Raw genomic sequence first — 12,354 nt, 5'->3', positions numbered from 1 at the left:
CAAACTGTTGGCCCCTCTTGTTTTATCCATTTATGTAGTTGGTTATTGCACAGAACTTAACTTAAAAGAAAAAGATTCTTCTGCCATTATAAAAAGTTTTAAAAAACAACTGCCATATAGAGTGTGTATGAATACACACAGACATGCAACTTTAACAGTAAGTTACATTTATGCTTTTAACTCACAGAATTATTTTTAAACTCATGACCATCAGGTTTGTCCCCAGTCATATTCCTGCAAGTTTTCCTTAAAGTTTAACCTAAATGACAAGTAAGATGAAAAAAAGTCTGCACACAAGTAAACGTCTTTGTAGGGGAGGGGGAAGCAGCCCTTTTTTTTTTGTTTCCTTCTAGGTGGGGTCCCGGGCTTTGGGTCGAATGGAGTGTCAAGTCCTGTAGGTTCAGGTCTGAGGGTGGTGTTTCCTCAGTTTTCCCAGCTGGCTCTTAGGGACTGCTACCTGAGTTTTATTTCAACTGTGCCCTGGGGTGATGGGAGTGGAAAGAAGGCGGTTTGCAGGGAAACAGCTGCATTTAAAACCTTGCTTGGTCACTGACTGATTCCAGGCGAGGCGTGCATCCAGTGTGTCCCTATTCCTCATCCATAAGCGGGGCCAAGAGCATCCCTCTGGAAAAATGACAGTGAGATTTCAGTGCGCCATGTGCCTGTGCTGGGACCCAGTAGGTTACCTGTGAAGATTCCTTTCCTTCCCTTAAAGATGGATGAGGTGCCAAAAAATTGACAAGGTTATTTGTTCAAGAAAATTCACCAAGGATCTTCTAGTGTGCTAGCTTCTTGGCTAGGAAAGGGTGGAATCTACCAGTAGAATGGTGTTTCAGTGCCAAACTAGATTTGGAGGGAACAGAACTAGCTGGCAGTGTTGCTGTTGAGGACACAGTGGAAATAAAGCATTCAGTTTGTTATTCAGTGTTTATTAAGTAGATTCAGTCTTATATATGATATACAGATTCAAAAGAAAAAGGATTCCACATACTTATGAAATCAGTGCATTTAGCAAGTAATACCATGGAGATAACAGCTCGATTAACAGCTCATTGGTCTTTTTGTTAAGTGAGGGGAGAGGGAGTTGGCCTGTGCTAGTCATTCCACAAACAGAACAGAATTTAGTTGCATCACATAAAGAAGACACATTCTAAGAATTAAAATATTAAGCCACATTTACTGGAAAAACTCACTATATAGAACACAAATAATTTTTATGGAGCATTGAGGAGGAAGTCCTCACCTGCTTAGAAGAGCCACATTAAGTTGCATAGGTGCATATCTGTAAAAATATAATTTAGAGGTGAAGCCATTGATTAAGTAATAAAGAGTCACCTTTAAAAGTTGCTGCCATCCTGTTTGCCTTAAGTGCCACATGCTTACTGTCTGGAGCCCCCTGCCCCTCCCCAGAAGTGATGCCTCATGAACAAGCTGCCTCCAGGGGGCCCTGGAAAGTCTTAAAGTCTCATCTCAGGTTAGGGGATTTGCGCTCTTCCCAAACGTGTCTTAAATTATGCCAGAGGATTGGCAACCTCTTGGGTTGTCCTTAAATTCTAGGTGGCTGGACCCTGAAGGTCCCATGAGTCAATGTGACCTTCCCACTCCCAGGCTACTGGGGAAGAGCTCTCTCCAGCCCCAGCTCTACAGCCAAGTCCTGCTTTCACTTTTCACGAGTCCACGCAGTTACCCACTAGCGGCCCACAGGAAGTCTCCGTTCTGAGCCTTGCTCCCAAATGGACCACGTGACAGAGGCGTGTGGGCCATCTGCTGCATGCAGAAGATTTTTCTGAGCTTATCAAAGTGTTTTTCAGCAAATCTGAGTTCAGTGTGATGTAGGTTTTTTGTTTTTGTTTTTAGGTGGAAACAGGTAAAAAGTGAGAGGTTTGGTTTTGTGGCTTTGCTAAGCAGATGAGCTTAGTGAGGTGCACCTTCCTCCTCAAGGGCGAGTCTTGCAGGACACACAGGGACCGGGGCGTCTGTACATGTAAACAGTACACTTTCACTGAGTCCAAAATTAGGAGCAAAAATACAAAGGTTCACATTGGTCTTAGGTAGATACAGGCGAAAAAGGACTGAGCTGTTTAGCTCATAAACAACAAAAACAAAGTTTCTAAAGCACCACTAAATTATATAAAAATCAGACCATGGACGGATTGAAACTGGTATTCTGGTGAAATACTTTACTATCTTGTAAAAAGTTTTACAAAAAATTACAAATTAAAAGTATCAACCCTCTGAGTTCAAAGCAGCATTTTGAAAATGAACTGGTAGTTAATCCTATAACCACCCCTGGAGTCGTAAGTGGCCCTTGGGAATAGGGATGGCTGGGTTCCACCTGTTGGTAATCCTCTAAAACCCTTCTAGCCCCCTGCCTGCCTTCCTCCCCCTCCACACTGTCCTTGGGTATAAACTGTCTGTCTGAGTGGCGACGGTAAGATGAATCTCAGATGGGTTCACCCTTACTGGTCTACCAGATGATCCACCACTAAGACCAGGTTCCCATTTCTCCTCTGTTCCAACCCTCCTCGTGGGGTTCACCCCCTGCGAAGACTTGGGAATTGTACTCTTCTCTTGCATTACCTTTTAAACCTAGGATCCCACATGATTAATTTGTGCCCTGAGGCCCTCCATAAAAACTTTAAATGGCTGTGGGGCAGGGCTCTGGACACTCCCTTTGGGAGAAGGCAGTCCCTGGGGCGAGCGGGACGGCAGCGAGCTAGGTTCAGCAGAACCAGCTCTTTGGTGCTCTCCAAGTCAGGAGGAGAGGGATGGGGTTGAAGCTGCATCTCTTAAAACAAAAGCAAAACTGAACAAGTTCCCTGACCAAACTAGCTAATGGAATCCTGTTTCCACACCGTGACTTGCTCCTGATTCTGCCACCACCAGGGCTTCACGTGCAGCTTCACTAGGAAGGAGCCCCCTGCCCAAGAGGCGGGGCTGACGGGATGGGATCCACCATCCTGGAGAGGCTCTGGGAGCCCCCGTGGACCTTCACCACTAGCATTCACTTCCCTTCTCTTGGAAACACACCGAACCTACACCCTTACTGCGGTGCTAAGGCCGGCTGAAGGTGGTCAGTTAGGACAAGCTTGACTCAGAAAAACGCGACTTCAAACTGTAGCTTATACTGATCTTCAGGTCTAATCCCTTGTGGGGGCTGGGTGGCAGGAGCCCCTTCCCCAGTCTTTCTTACTCCTGTCTGTTAGAAAAGCGAACCGTTTGTGCCTGGCCTGGGTACTGCCTCCAGGAGGAGAAATGACTTGTTAAGCAGTTGGTATCGAGAATTCTAAGGCGGCGATTGTCTCTGCCAGTTTTCAACATTAAGATTTTCACAAATTGCCTGGGGTAACACTTTGCAAAAGATCTACTGATTACTTTGTAGTATTGTTCACACACAAAAATAAATATTTACACAAATTCAAACGTCTGGGAGTAGTACTGAGCAGGTGGGGGCCGGACACGTGGACGGCGGGGGTGGGGAGAGGCCTTGGGCATTGGAGCTTGTGCTGTGCTAAGGGTGAGTCTTGGGGTCCTGGCCCCAGCTGGAGGCCTGGGGACTGGTCAGATGGAAGGCAGAGGTGGTGTGGCTGGGTGGGGTGCTGGAGGCCACTTGAGAGAGAAAAGACCACTCTCAACCTCTAGGGCCTGGAAGCAAGCAGGGGGCGGGGCACCCCACCCTTCAGAGCTTCTGGATCCGAGGTGGTGAGGCATCCACCCCGGAGGCCGCCCCCTCCCCGCCCCTCCTGAGGGTGGTCTGCCTCAGTGCCAGGAGGCAGCTGGCTGCAGAAAAGCTGGTTTGGGAAGAGGTGCCTGCTTTGCGGTCAAGTGGCTCTCAAGCTAAGGGCCACCTGGCTCCCCTGGGACCTCTCTGCTCTGAGGGAGGACAGGCAACAGAGGGCGTCTGCCAGCTCTGGGCAGGGGCGGGCAGCAGAGAGCTGCTGTCATGGCTACGGAGTGTTGCATGGAGAGGCCCCGTGGGCCTTGTGAGGTCTGGGCAAGTCCCTGGTTTTAGCAGCACTGGTAGGTATTGCACTGAGCAAGAGGAAGTGCCTACTGGGGAGGAAGGAAACCAGGCCAGCCTTTTCTTTTTGCCCTTTTTCACACTCCAGGGTTTATGGGTTTCTTCCAGGATTGGTCCCTTCAGAAGGGCTGGTCCTAGGAGAACCCAAGTGGCTTCTCCACTTCTGCTAATGATCCCTTTACTCCAACCACAGTGGGAGGAGACCGGGAGCTGCAGTCCACTGGGAGCTCATAGCTGCCATTCCTGTTCCATGGTTGCCTGACAGCCAGGGCTCACCCTGGAAGAAATGGGCCCTTCCCGGTAGGTGTCCGAGGGGCCCGGACCTGGCTCCCTGGGGACAAGGTGAGGGCGAGGGCCCTGCTGACCGGCTGCTGTCTCCCAGCACTCTGTCCTGTCAAACGCCGAGGCCAGGGGAGGGCAAGCTGCTGCTCACGAGGGCCAAGGTCCTCTCTGGGCTCCAGCTCCTGGCCTCCCACCTGGACTTACCTCCCAGGAGACACACAGTGTGAGGAAGCTGGGAGACAGCCGCTCAGAACAGGCTCAGGACACATCCTGGAGAAAGCCCACGCTGGAGTGTGAGGTAGAATACAGGTGACCATGTGACTGGGGGGTCTGGAATGGGGGTGGGGGAGCCGTTTGTTTGTCTTTGCTCTGCAGCGGGTGTGGGTGAGGCCCTCCTGCCTGGCGGTGCTGGACATTCAGAGGGACAGCCAGCCCGATGCCCCCCACAGCCCCCCACCCTGCTGGCCCACAGCCCGTGCCAGTGTAGTGATATGGAATGTTAGGTCACAGGGACACATCCTTCTGATCAGACAGACACAGACTGGCAATCTGTACAAACACAAAAGAATCCATTTTCAGAAAAATAAATTACTAAGGGGAGAGGAAGAAAGGGTCCACTTTGTTTTTCTCAATAAATATGCAATTCTGCTCACCTAAGACTTGAAAGGTAATTATCTGGGGGTGGGATTCTAACATCAGGGTCCACGAAGATGATTCTAAATAGAGCTGCGGCCCCAGCGCCTTGTTGGGGGAGCCCCAGCCCTTCCAAAGCTGCCCCGTTGGCCTCTTCCAAGCAGGTCAGAGCACCCGTGTGGTGAGATTCCAAAAAAAAGTGTCCTTGTGCCCAGAGTCTCAGGCGCTTGGAGTGTGGCTAGAAACAGCTCTTCTGGATCCACCTCTTTCAAAACACAAAAGGTACCAACTGGTGAGGCGGGAAGCCGGTCCGGGGCTGGGAGGGCCTCCTTCCCTAGTGTAGTGCACTCCAGGTGCCGCGGGGTCAGTTCTGCTGTAAAATGAGGTTTTCCAGTTCATCTGCCGAGCGCAGCAGAAAGGCAGCAGACTCCCGGTAGCCGGCGATGAGCTGCCGCACAGCACTGATCTCCGTGGGGCTGAGCTGGGCGGTGGGCATGGTCCGGCTGGTGCTGTTGCTGGAGGGCGTGGGCGTGGGCGTGGTGGAGGTGGTGGAGGCCCCGCCTTTCATGCTGAGGTCTGTGGGCCCTGCGGAGAGGGAGAGGGAGGGTGAGGAGGGGAGCGGACACCTCAAGTGGCACCCTTCACGTTATCCTGGGGGCCTGAAGCCCTAACTGTTGTACCCCTAGTGCCTAGAAGGGGGCCTGGTACCAGCAGATGAGGTGTGGGGTTCTCCATTAACCCTCAGAGTTATCCTGCAAGGAAGGGGGCGTTATTGTCATTTGTGACAGGTGGCAGCAGCTGAGGCCTGGAGGTGAAGATGTCTGCCTGAGATCACGCTGCACATGTGCTCACACTACTCTGCGGGCAGGGTGAGGAGCAACGAGGGGCCAATCTTTGGCCTCAGGGGGAGAAGGACTCTGACCCCAGCTCCCTGGCACTCATCACACCTCAGATGCTTTCTGAGAACCGTCAGGCCTCCCTCGCTTTGGTCTCCAGGTGAGGAGGGGGCCTTGAGACAAAGGAACTCCCTGACTCTCCTCAATGTAGTGAGCAGAGCACTGAAGGGAAACTGATGGTGTGTGCAAACCAGGTGAGAGAGGCTGTGGGTGGGCCCGGGGGGGGCGGCACTCCTACGTGTGCTACTCCACCCCCACGAGCCGGCTGCCATGGGAGATGGTGTTTAAGATGCCGCCAGTAGGTGATGACTCGATGCCCCCAAGAGGGACGGGTGTGTGGAAGGCCCCGGGGTCCCAAGTGGAAACACAGAAGGCCAGGAAAAGCAGCACCTGTGGATGCTGAGACAAGGAAGGAGCTTCTCACCCACTGGGGAAGAGCAAGAAAGAGGCCAGCTGCCCTGCTTGGTTGGCTATGGGACAGAGGCAGGGGCTGAAGCAGCCAGACCAACCACCTCTCACAGGAGAGGGACTAGAGGGGCAGGTGGAGGAAGGCGAGGGGAGTGCTAAGCTCTTCCTAATGGGCTATGGCACCTCGAATCCCCCTGACTCGGGAAGTGTCCAAGTGAGGTGGAAGGTTAATGCTGCTGGGAGAGAGTGGGGTGGGTGTACGGGGGGCAGACAGATTAGGACAGGACCCAGAGGTGCTGTCTAGAGAAATCACCTCCCCTTTGTGCTTGAACTGTAGCAGCAAAGAGGGAGCTGAAGTCTTACTGAACCACTCTCGGGGTGTGTGCTGGGGCCCCCAGGCTGGCTCCTCTCTGCCTTTCCTGAACAGCTCCACGGGGTGGGCCATGGCCTTGGGGCCAGGCGAGCCCGACTCTGCCACTCCCAGGCACAAACTCCTGTTGCTGAAGACATCCAGACCGGAAGCAACATCTTGGGAGAAATGGTGGAAATTTGACCACTGCTTAAAAAGAAGCTGGTGCAGCCCCCCAAATGGGGAAGGAAGTTAGAGTCTAAGATGGGGTAGTTTGTTACATGGGGTTATTTCCTCTCTAACCAGAGAATGTGGATGTCAAGCGGGAGGCCCAGTCAAGGGAAGTCTGTTCAAATGAAACGCAGGAGGAAGGACTAGGGCTACGAATTGCTGGAAACAGCAGCCATGCAGGTGGCCGACTCCCATGCTGGTGGCTGCTGGGATAGGCTGAGAGCAGGGGTGCCTCTGCTCGCTCCTGGTCCCCTCCGCACACTGCCTGGGATGGCAGAGCAAGGCTGGAGCTGCCTGCTCTAGTTGGCATGAGCTGGCCCTGGGCTTCCTCTCTTTCCTCTGTCCACTCCCAAGCCTTGTCTGCTCCAATTCTGTGCTCAGAGGTATCCCTGTCTCTCCCCCGGGGCTACAGTTATAGGCAGACGCCCAGGTGGCCGAGTGGTTGCTAAAGGGGCAGAAGCGGGCACAGACTGCCCAGCACCCCAGGCAAGACAGGCAGAGCCCGAGTCTTTCTGGGCAGATGTGCGTTTCCGAACCCACCCATGAGGAGCTCTAAGCCACAAATATGGCCGCCCAGCCAAGGGCTGCTGCTGCGAGGGCAGTGGGACTGGGACCACCTGTGGTGTTCTTCCCACTGCTGGAGTCAAACCCAGTGCTCCCAGGACACTCACTGCCCCAGGCAAGGAGGTCAGGAGCAGATCTCTGCCTCTGTGATCTCACTACCCACCTCAAAGGAACCAGAAGACTGAGGCACAAGAGCACAGCCAGTGGCCTTCCTTGCAGCCTCTCAGGCAAGTGTGAAGAGGGCGGGGAGGGCAGCAGACCCAGCGCCCTCGAGAGGCTGGTGCAGCCCCGACAGCTGCACCCGAGACAGGCCCTGCTGCGTGGCACCAGGTGGGGCTTATCACCATCTCCCACCTCCTGGGAAGGACATGCCTGGTGCACAACCCAGGACTCTCACTTCCCTGCCCTGGCACCTGTCTCCAGACGCACTCTGACCAGGTCCCCACTCAGCAGGGCTGTCTAGACAGTGCTTCTTCCTGGGGGGATGCAGCCCGCCTGGGGCAGCCATTCCACCCCTCACTGCAGCTGGCCACTCTGGCCTCAGCCTCAGGGATTAGGGCCAGGCAGCCTCTTATTTTAGGTTAAGAGGCATTAGGAAGGATGAGAAGTTAAGCCCAGGCAGGAATCTTCCAGGGACCCGCACATCCTTCCTGGTGGTGGGGGCAAGGTGAGTGGAGGGTGCCTGGGCTTTCCGCCATGGGGAGGGAATGGCCCTCTCCCTCGCTGCCCAGGAATGGTGAGGGGTCTCCTGCAGCCAAGGACAAGGGACTGAGAGGAATTCTCAGGCGTGTTCAGCCAAGACCTAGAACCAGGATTCCTGGCCTGAAGGCAGCACCTTCCTCTAATCTACTCCTCAAGGAGCAACTTGCTGTCACCCTCAGCTCTTCCTCTTGCCTCTGCATGACCCCCCTCACCCTGCTCCTGCTTCTGCCTCTTGTCCTGTCCATTAAAACTCACCACAAGGACAGACAGCACAATTCACAGCCTACTTGGCTTAAAACCTACCTGTGTCTCCCACTGCCCACAGAACAAAATCCAAATGCCTGACCCAAGAGACCCTGGTGTCACCCCTATCCGTCCCCTATGGCTCCCTGAGGCCATCGGGCTGCTCTCCACCAGCGGAAGCCACTCTAACCCTGCCACACCTACCACCCCAGCCTCTGTATGAAAGGGCCTGAGGCCCCACTCAGGGCAGCACCTAACTCCATGGGGAGGATTGTATCTTTCGGGGCCTTTTCTCCAATATTGGTTTGTGTCCTGTCTGCATCAGAGTCACAGGGAGAACCTGGGTAATCACCAGCTCATGGGGGTAGAGTAGGGGGACAGATGGCTAACCATCACCCCAGGTGACCTAGATGGGGCCCCACAGCGCAGGGAGGGGCAGGGCTGAGGCCCTGCACCCAAGTGAAAGAACCTTCATCTCACACGTGAGGTCATGAGGTGTGACCTGGAAATGGAGGTGCCCAGAGTCCCTTGGCAGGCTGCCCAGCGCCAGATCCTGGCTCTGCCACCAACTCTGTGGACCTGGGCCAGTGAGAGACTTGGTCATTGTGGTAAGATGGGGTTGTGAAGAGGTTCAACTTAGGTAAACAGCAGGGCCTTGGCCGGGACTCTGCTTGTGGTGGCCCTGGGGTTGGGGGCAGAGGGGACTAGGGAGAGGCCCAGCCAGCCTCCTAAGAAGCAAGGAAGGAGTGATAGGCTGTTTGTTTTAACCAGCTAGTTTTCCTTGCCTTCCAATCTAAGGACCGGCTAAGACAAGATGATGAGATAGGGTGGGTCCTTATGCTGCAGAGGGGTCACTGTCCCCAGCCTCTGCTGCCCTACCTGCCCTGCCCCTTTCCCAAAGCTGTGGTGCAGACACAGCCAGGTGTTGGTCAGGGAGCCAGAGCCTGGGTCTCCCACACTCACCGTTACTGTGATTTCCTGTTTGGAGGGAGGAAGGGGGCTGCAGGTTGCTGCCCAAGGCCCCATAACTGCGGTAACTGTAGTTGAGGCCACCGTTGACATAGACAGGGTCCTGGGAGTAGGAGGAGGCTGGCAGTGAGTAGGTGGAGTGGGTGATGGCTGCGGAGTCCCGGGAGTGCTGCTTGTCCAGGGCTATGGGCTCGTCCTGCAGACAGGAGGGAGGCGTTGTGGAACCACAGAGGCAGTAAGCCCTGACCCCTGTCCCTGGATGGGGGGTGGATGGAGGCTATGGCCCCAGATCTGCTGGGACCCAGTGTTGTGCCCTGTGGGACTCTGCCTGTCCCCCTGGTTGCCTTACCCAAGACCTCCCCGCAGCCTCCCATGAGCTCATCTCTCCTTAGGGCAGATTTCATCTGTTCCTGCCCTGCTGGAAACCTCAGGGCTCGGGGTGAAGTCCAGACTCCCATCCTAGGTCTGCAGGGCCTTTGTGTCCAGGCTCCTCTGACTTCCACACCTGCCTCCCAGCACTTCCCCGAGGTAGCTCCATCACTGTCTGAGGACGGTCCTTCCCGTTCCCTCTGCACCAGGGGCCCATGCTACCTGCCCTGCGGAAAGTCTGGGGACCCCCTCCCACCCCCGCTGGCCTGGGAGCGGGCCGGCAGGGGCTGGCAGCGAGCAGGCACCTGAGAGGACTGGTAGATCTCCAGGCGCATCCTTTTGGCTGCTTTTCTTGTCTCGCTCTCACAGGCAGCTGCCAGGATGTTTTCTGCCATGGCCGAGGTCAGGTGGGGTGGTGTGGGTCTGGTCTGCAGGCAGAACGAGGATGTAGCCAGTGTTGGGGTGCGCAGAGACCCTGCCCTAGTGGTGGGCGTGGCAGGGCTGGGGTTGGGGCTTGGTGCTGTTATCTGCAGAGCTGTGTGATCTTTCTGGGCCTCAGTTCCCTCCTCTGTGAACCAGGGACCGCAATGCCTGCTTCCAGGGGTAGTGGGAAGGCTGTGGGTAAAGCATCCGGCTGGGAGGACACCCGAGGGCCCCGGGGCTGGTGGGTCAGCGGGCCAGGGTTGGGGGGCCTACCATCTCCATGCCGTTCTTCTTCATGCGCCGGCAGGATTTGAGGTACGTGCGGATGCGCTTGCGGGCTCGCTCCTGGAACTCAGGGAACTGCCGGCTGCACGACTCGATGATGGCCTGGATCTTCTCCTTGGGCTGCTTGGAGATGGGCACCATGCGGTCCAGGTTCTCGTCCACGAAGAGACGCACGAACATCTGCAGGAGACACAGGCTGTGGGCAGGCCGGCCGGGCTGTGGCCCCCAGCCTGTCCCCATCCCGTCCCCATCCCTTGCTGGTGCTCACGTTGAAGGCCTTAAGGCGCTCTGGGTCCATGCCTTCAGAGTCATTCATTTTGTCATTGTCCTCATGGTCGTCGTGGTCATCATCATCGTCATCTGCGGTGGGGGCCCGGCCCACTGTCAGGTCCTCAGGGCAGCCACTGACTTCGGTTTTGATGGAGTCGTAGCTCCCCGAGCTGTACGGTGGGGACTGAGAGAGGGCGAGGGGTGGAGGGTCAGATCAGGCTCTCAGATGGGCCATGGGCAGTGTAGGGACCGGGATGGCGAGCATACCCAGCTGCCACATGAGCCAGGGGTGTGAGGCCCTGAGCAAGTCACTTCCCTACCTGCACCTGTGACTTGGGGAAAGCACCCGACCCTGGGTGGGGGGTAGGAAGGGCTGTCTGTGATAGTGCAAGCAGAGGCCTGGCGCCCCAGAGGAACTCTGGGGAGGGGGTGGCGCCCACACCAGGAATTGCCTCATCGTGCGAGGGAAAGGCAGATACAGAAAGAGTTCCCACCACCAGGCAGCCTCTCCTGGCTGCCAAGATCTGTTCTGGCTTCAGGGTTTTCCTCCCTGGTCCCCAAGGGGCTGCAACTCTGAGTTGACAACTGAGCTGTCACGAAAGCAGCGAGTGTGCTGTCTGTTGGGGACAAGTAACAGATGGGCTGGGAGAGAACCAGCCAGGGAGACAGGGCCATCAGGCAGAGTGCATCCCCGCAGCTCCCGGAGTGGGCTTCTCCCGTCTGCCGCCACCCCCCCGAAGTCACTCGATGCAGAGCGTGTATGTAGACGGGAGGAGAGCGAACCTGGCCCAGCCTGCCGGGCAGTCCCCCTGTCCTATAGCAGAGAAGTGACCCACCCCATTAGACCCTCCTGGAACTAGCCCCTTGCCCAATCTCTCCTTGAAATGCACTTCCCTCGTCTCTTCCCTGCTTTCTTCATCTTTCTCACCCTCCGTGGCTCAGTTTCCACCCTGTCTCCTGCCTGCCACATGTGCTCTGGGAAGGCTGAGGACCACTGTCATTTGCCTTTTAGAAAACTGACAGCTTTGGCGAGTCCTGACTTCACTCGGTGGGACCCTGGCCAGCAGCATCCTGGATACACGGTCTCTGCCCTCAAGGAGGTGGGCAGCCAGCAGACAGTCAGGCCCAGGAAACAAAGAACCGCAAGGCAGACCCTATGGGTGGCCACATAGGGGTCCAGACAGTAATACACAGCTCTTGCTGATGAACAAAGACATGAAGATGGACACTGCCTGGCGCCTGTTCCCGCAGTCACCACCACCACCAGCTTCCATGTAATCACACCCACCGGGGTTGACTCTTCCAGGTCCCCTGGCCTCATGCCCATCTCTTGATCCACACTGACTCTGAGAAGGCAGGGACACCCAGGTCCTCTGGCCTCCCACTGGGCTGTGTCAGACACAGACGCCTTGGACAAGTCCCCTTCCGAGGCACTCCCCGCCAACCCTCTGCCGGTGTCAGAGGGGACAGCCGAGCTGCCGGTGGCACTCAGGCTTCCATCTCACTTCTTGGTCCACGCGGGTAGCCTGACGCCACAGTGGCAAACCCACCCTCTCCAGCTCTTTACTGTGGCAGCAGCTATGCCTGCACCACGGACTCGGTCAAAGAGGGAACACAGTGCACTGGCCAGTACCTGCCCTGCAGCCTGGGCTCAGACACACAGTGACAATCACACACCTGTCATTTGTGTAGAAGCTTCCCATGAGACA

General features: G+C 55.8%; 1 protein-coding gene across 5 annotated transcripts in view; it reads right to left on the bottom strand.

Annotated features, from left to right (window-relative positions):
* Window positions 1-913: 913 nt before the first annotated feature.
* NOL4L (nucleolar protein 4 like) overlaps window positions 914-12,354 on the bottom strand; it is a 121,597-nt gene continuing 110,156 nt past the window's right edge. For 4 of the 5 annotated variants that reach the window (XM_031433992.2, XM_064475772.1, XM_031433994.2 and 1 more), the window contains 5 exons: window positions 10,644-10,829; window positions 10,364-10,555; window positions 9,973-10,095; window positions 9,293-9,494; window positions 914-5,521 (listed from right to left, as the gene is read on the bottom strand). In XM_031433992.2, the coding sequence (XP_031289852.2) occupies window positions 5,301-5,521; window positions 9,293-9,494; window positions 9,973-10,095; window positions 10,364-10,555; window positions 10,644-10,829 (924 nt within the window). In that variant the 3' untranslated portion in view covers window positions 914-5,300. The remainder of the gene's footprint in view (window positions 5,522-9,292; window positions 9,495-9,972; window positions 10,096-10,363; window positions 10,556-10,643; window positions 10,830-12,354) is intronic. The other variant, XR_010376634.1, reaches the window with a different exon arrangement.

This window comes from Camelus dromedarius, chromosome 18, assembly GCF_036321535.1.
Source record: "Camelus dromedarius isolate mCamDro1 chromosome 18, mCamDro1.pat, whole genome shotgun sequence".
Taxonomy (NCBI): domain Eukaryota; kingdom Metazoa; phylum Chordata; class Mammalia; order Artiodactyla; family Camelidae; genus Camelus; species Camelus dromedarius.
Note: the sequence above shows the minus strand (reverse complement) of the source record. Positions and strands in the feature narration are given on the sequence as shown.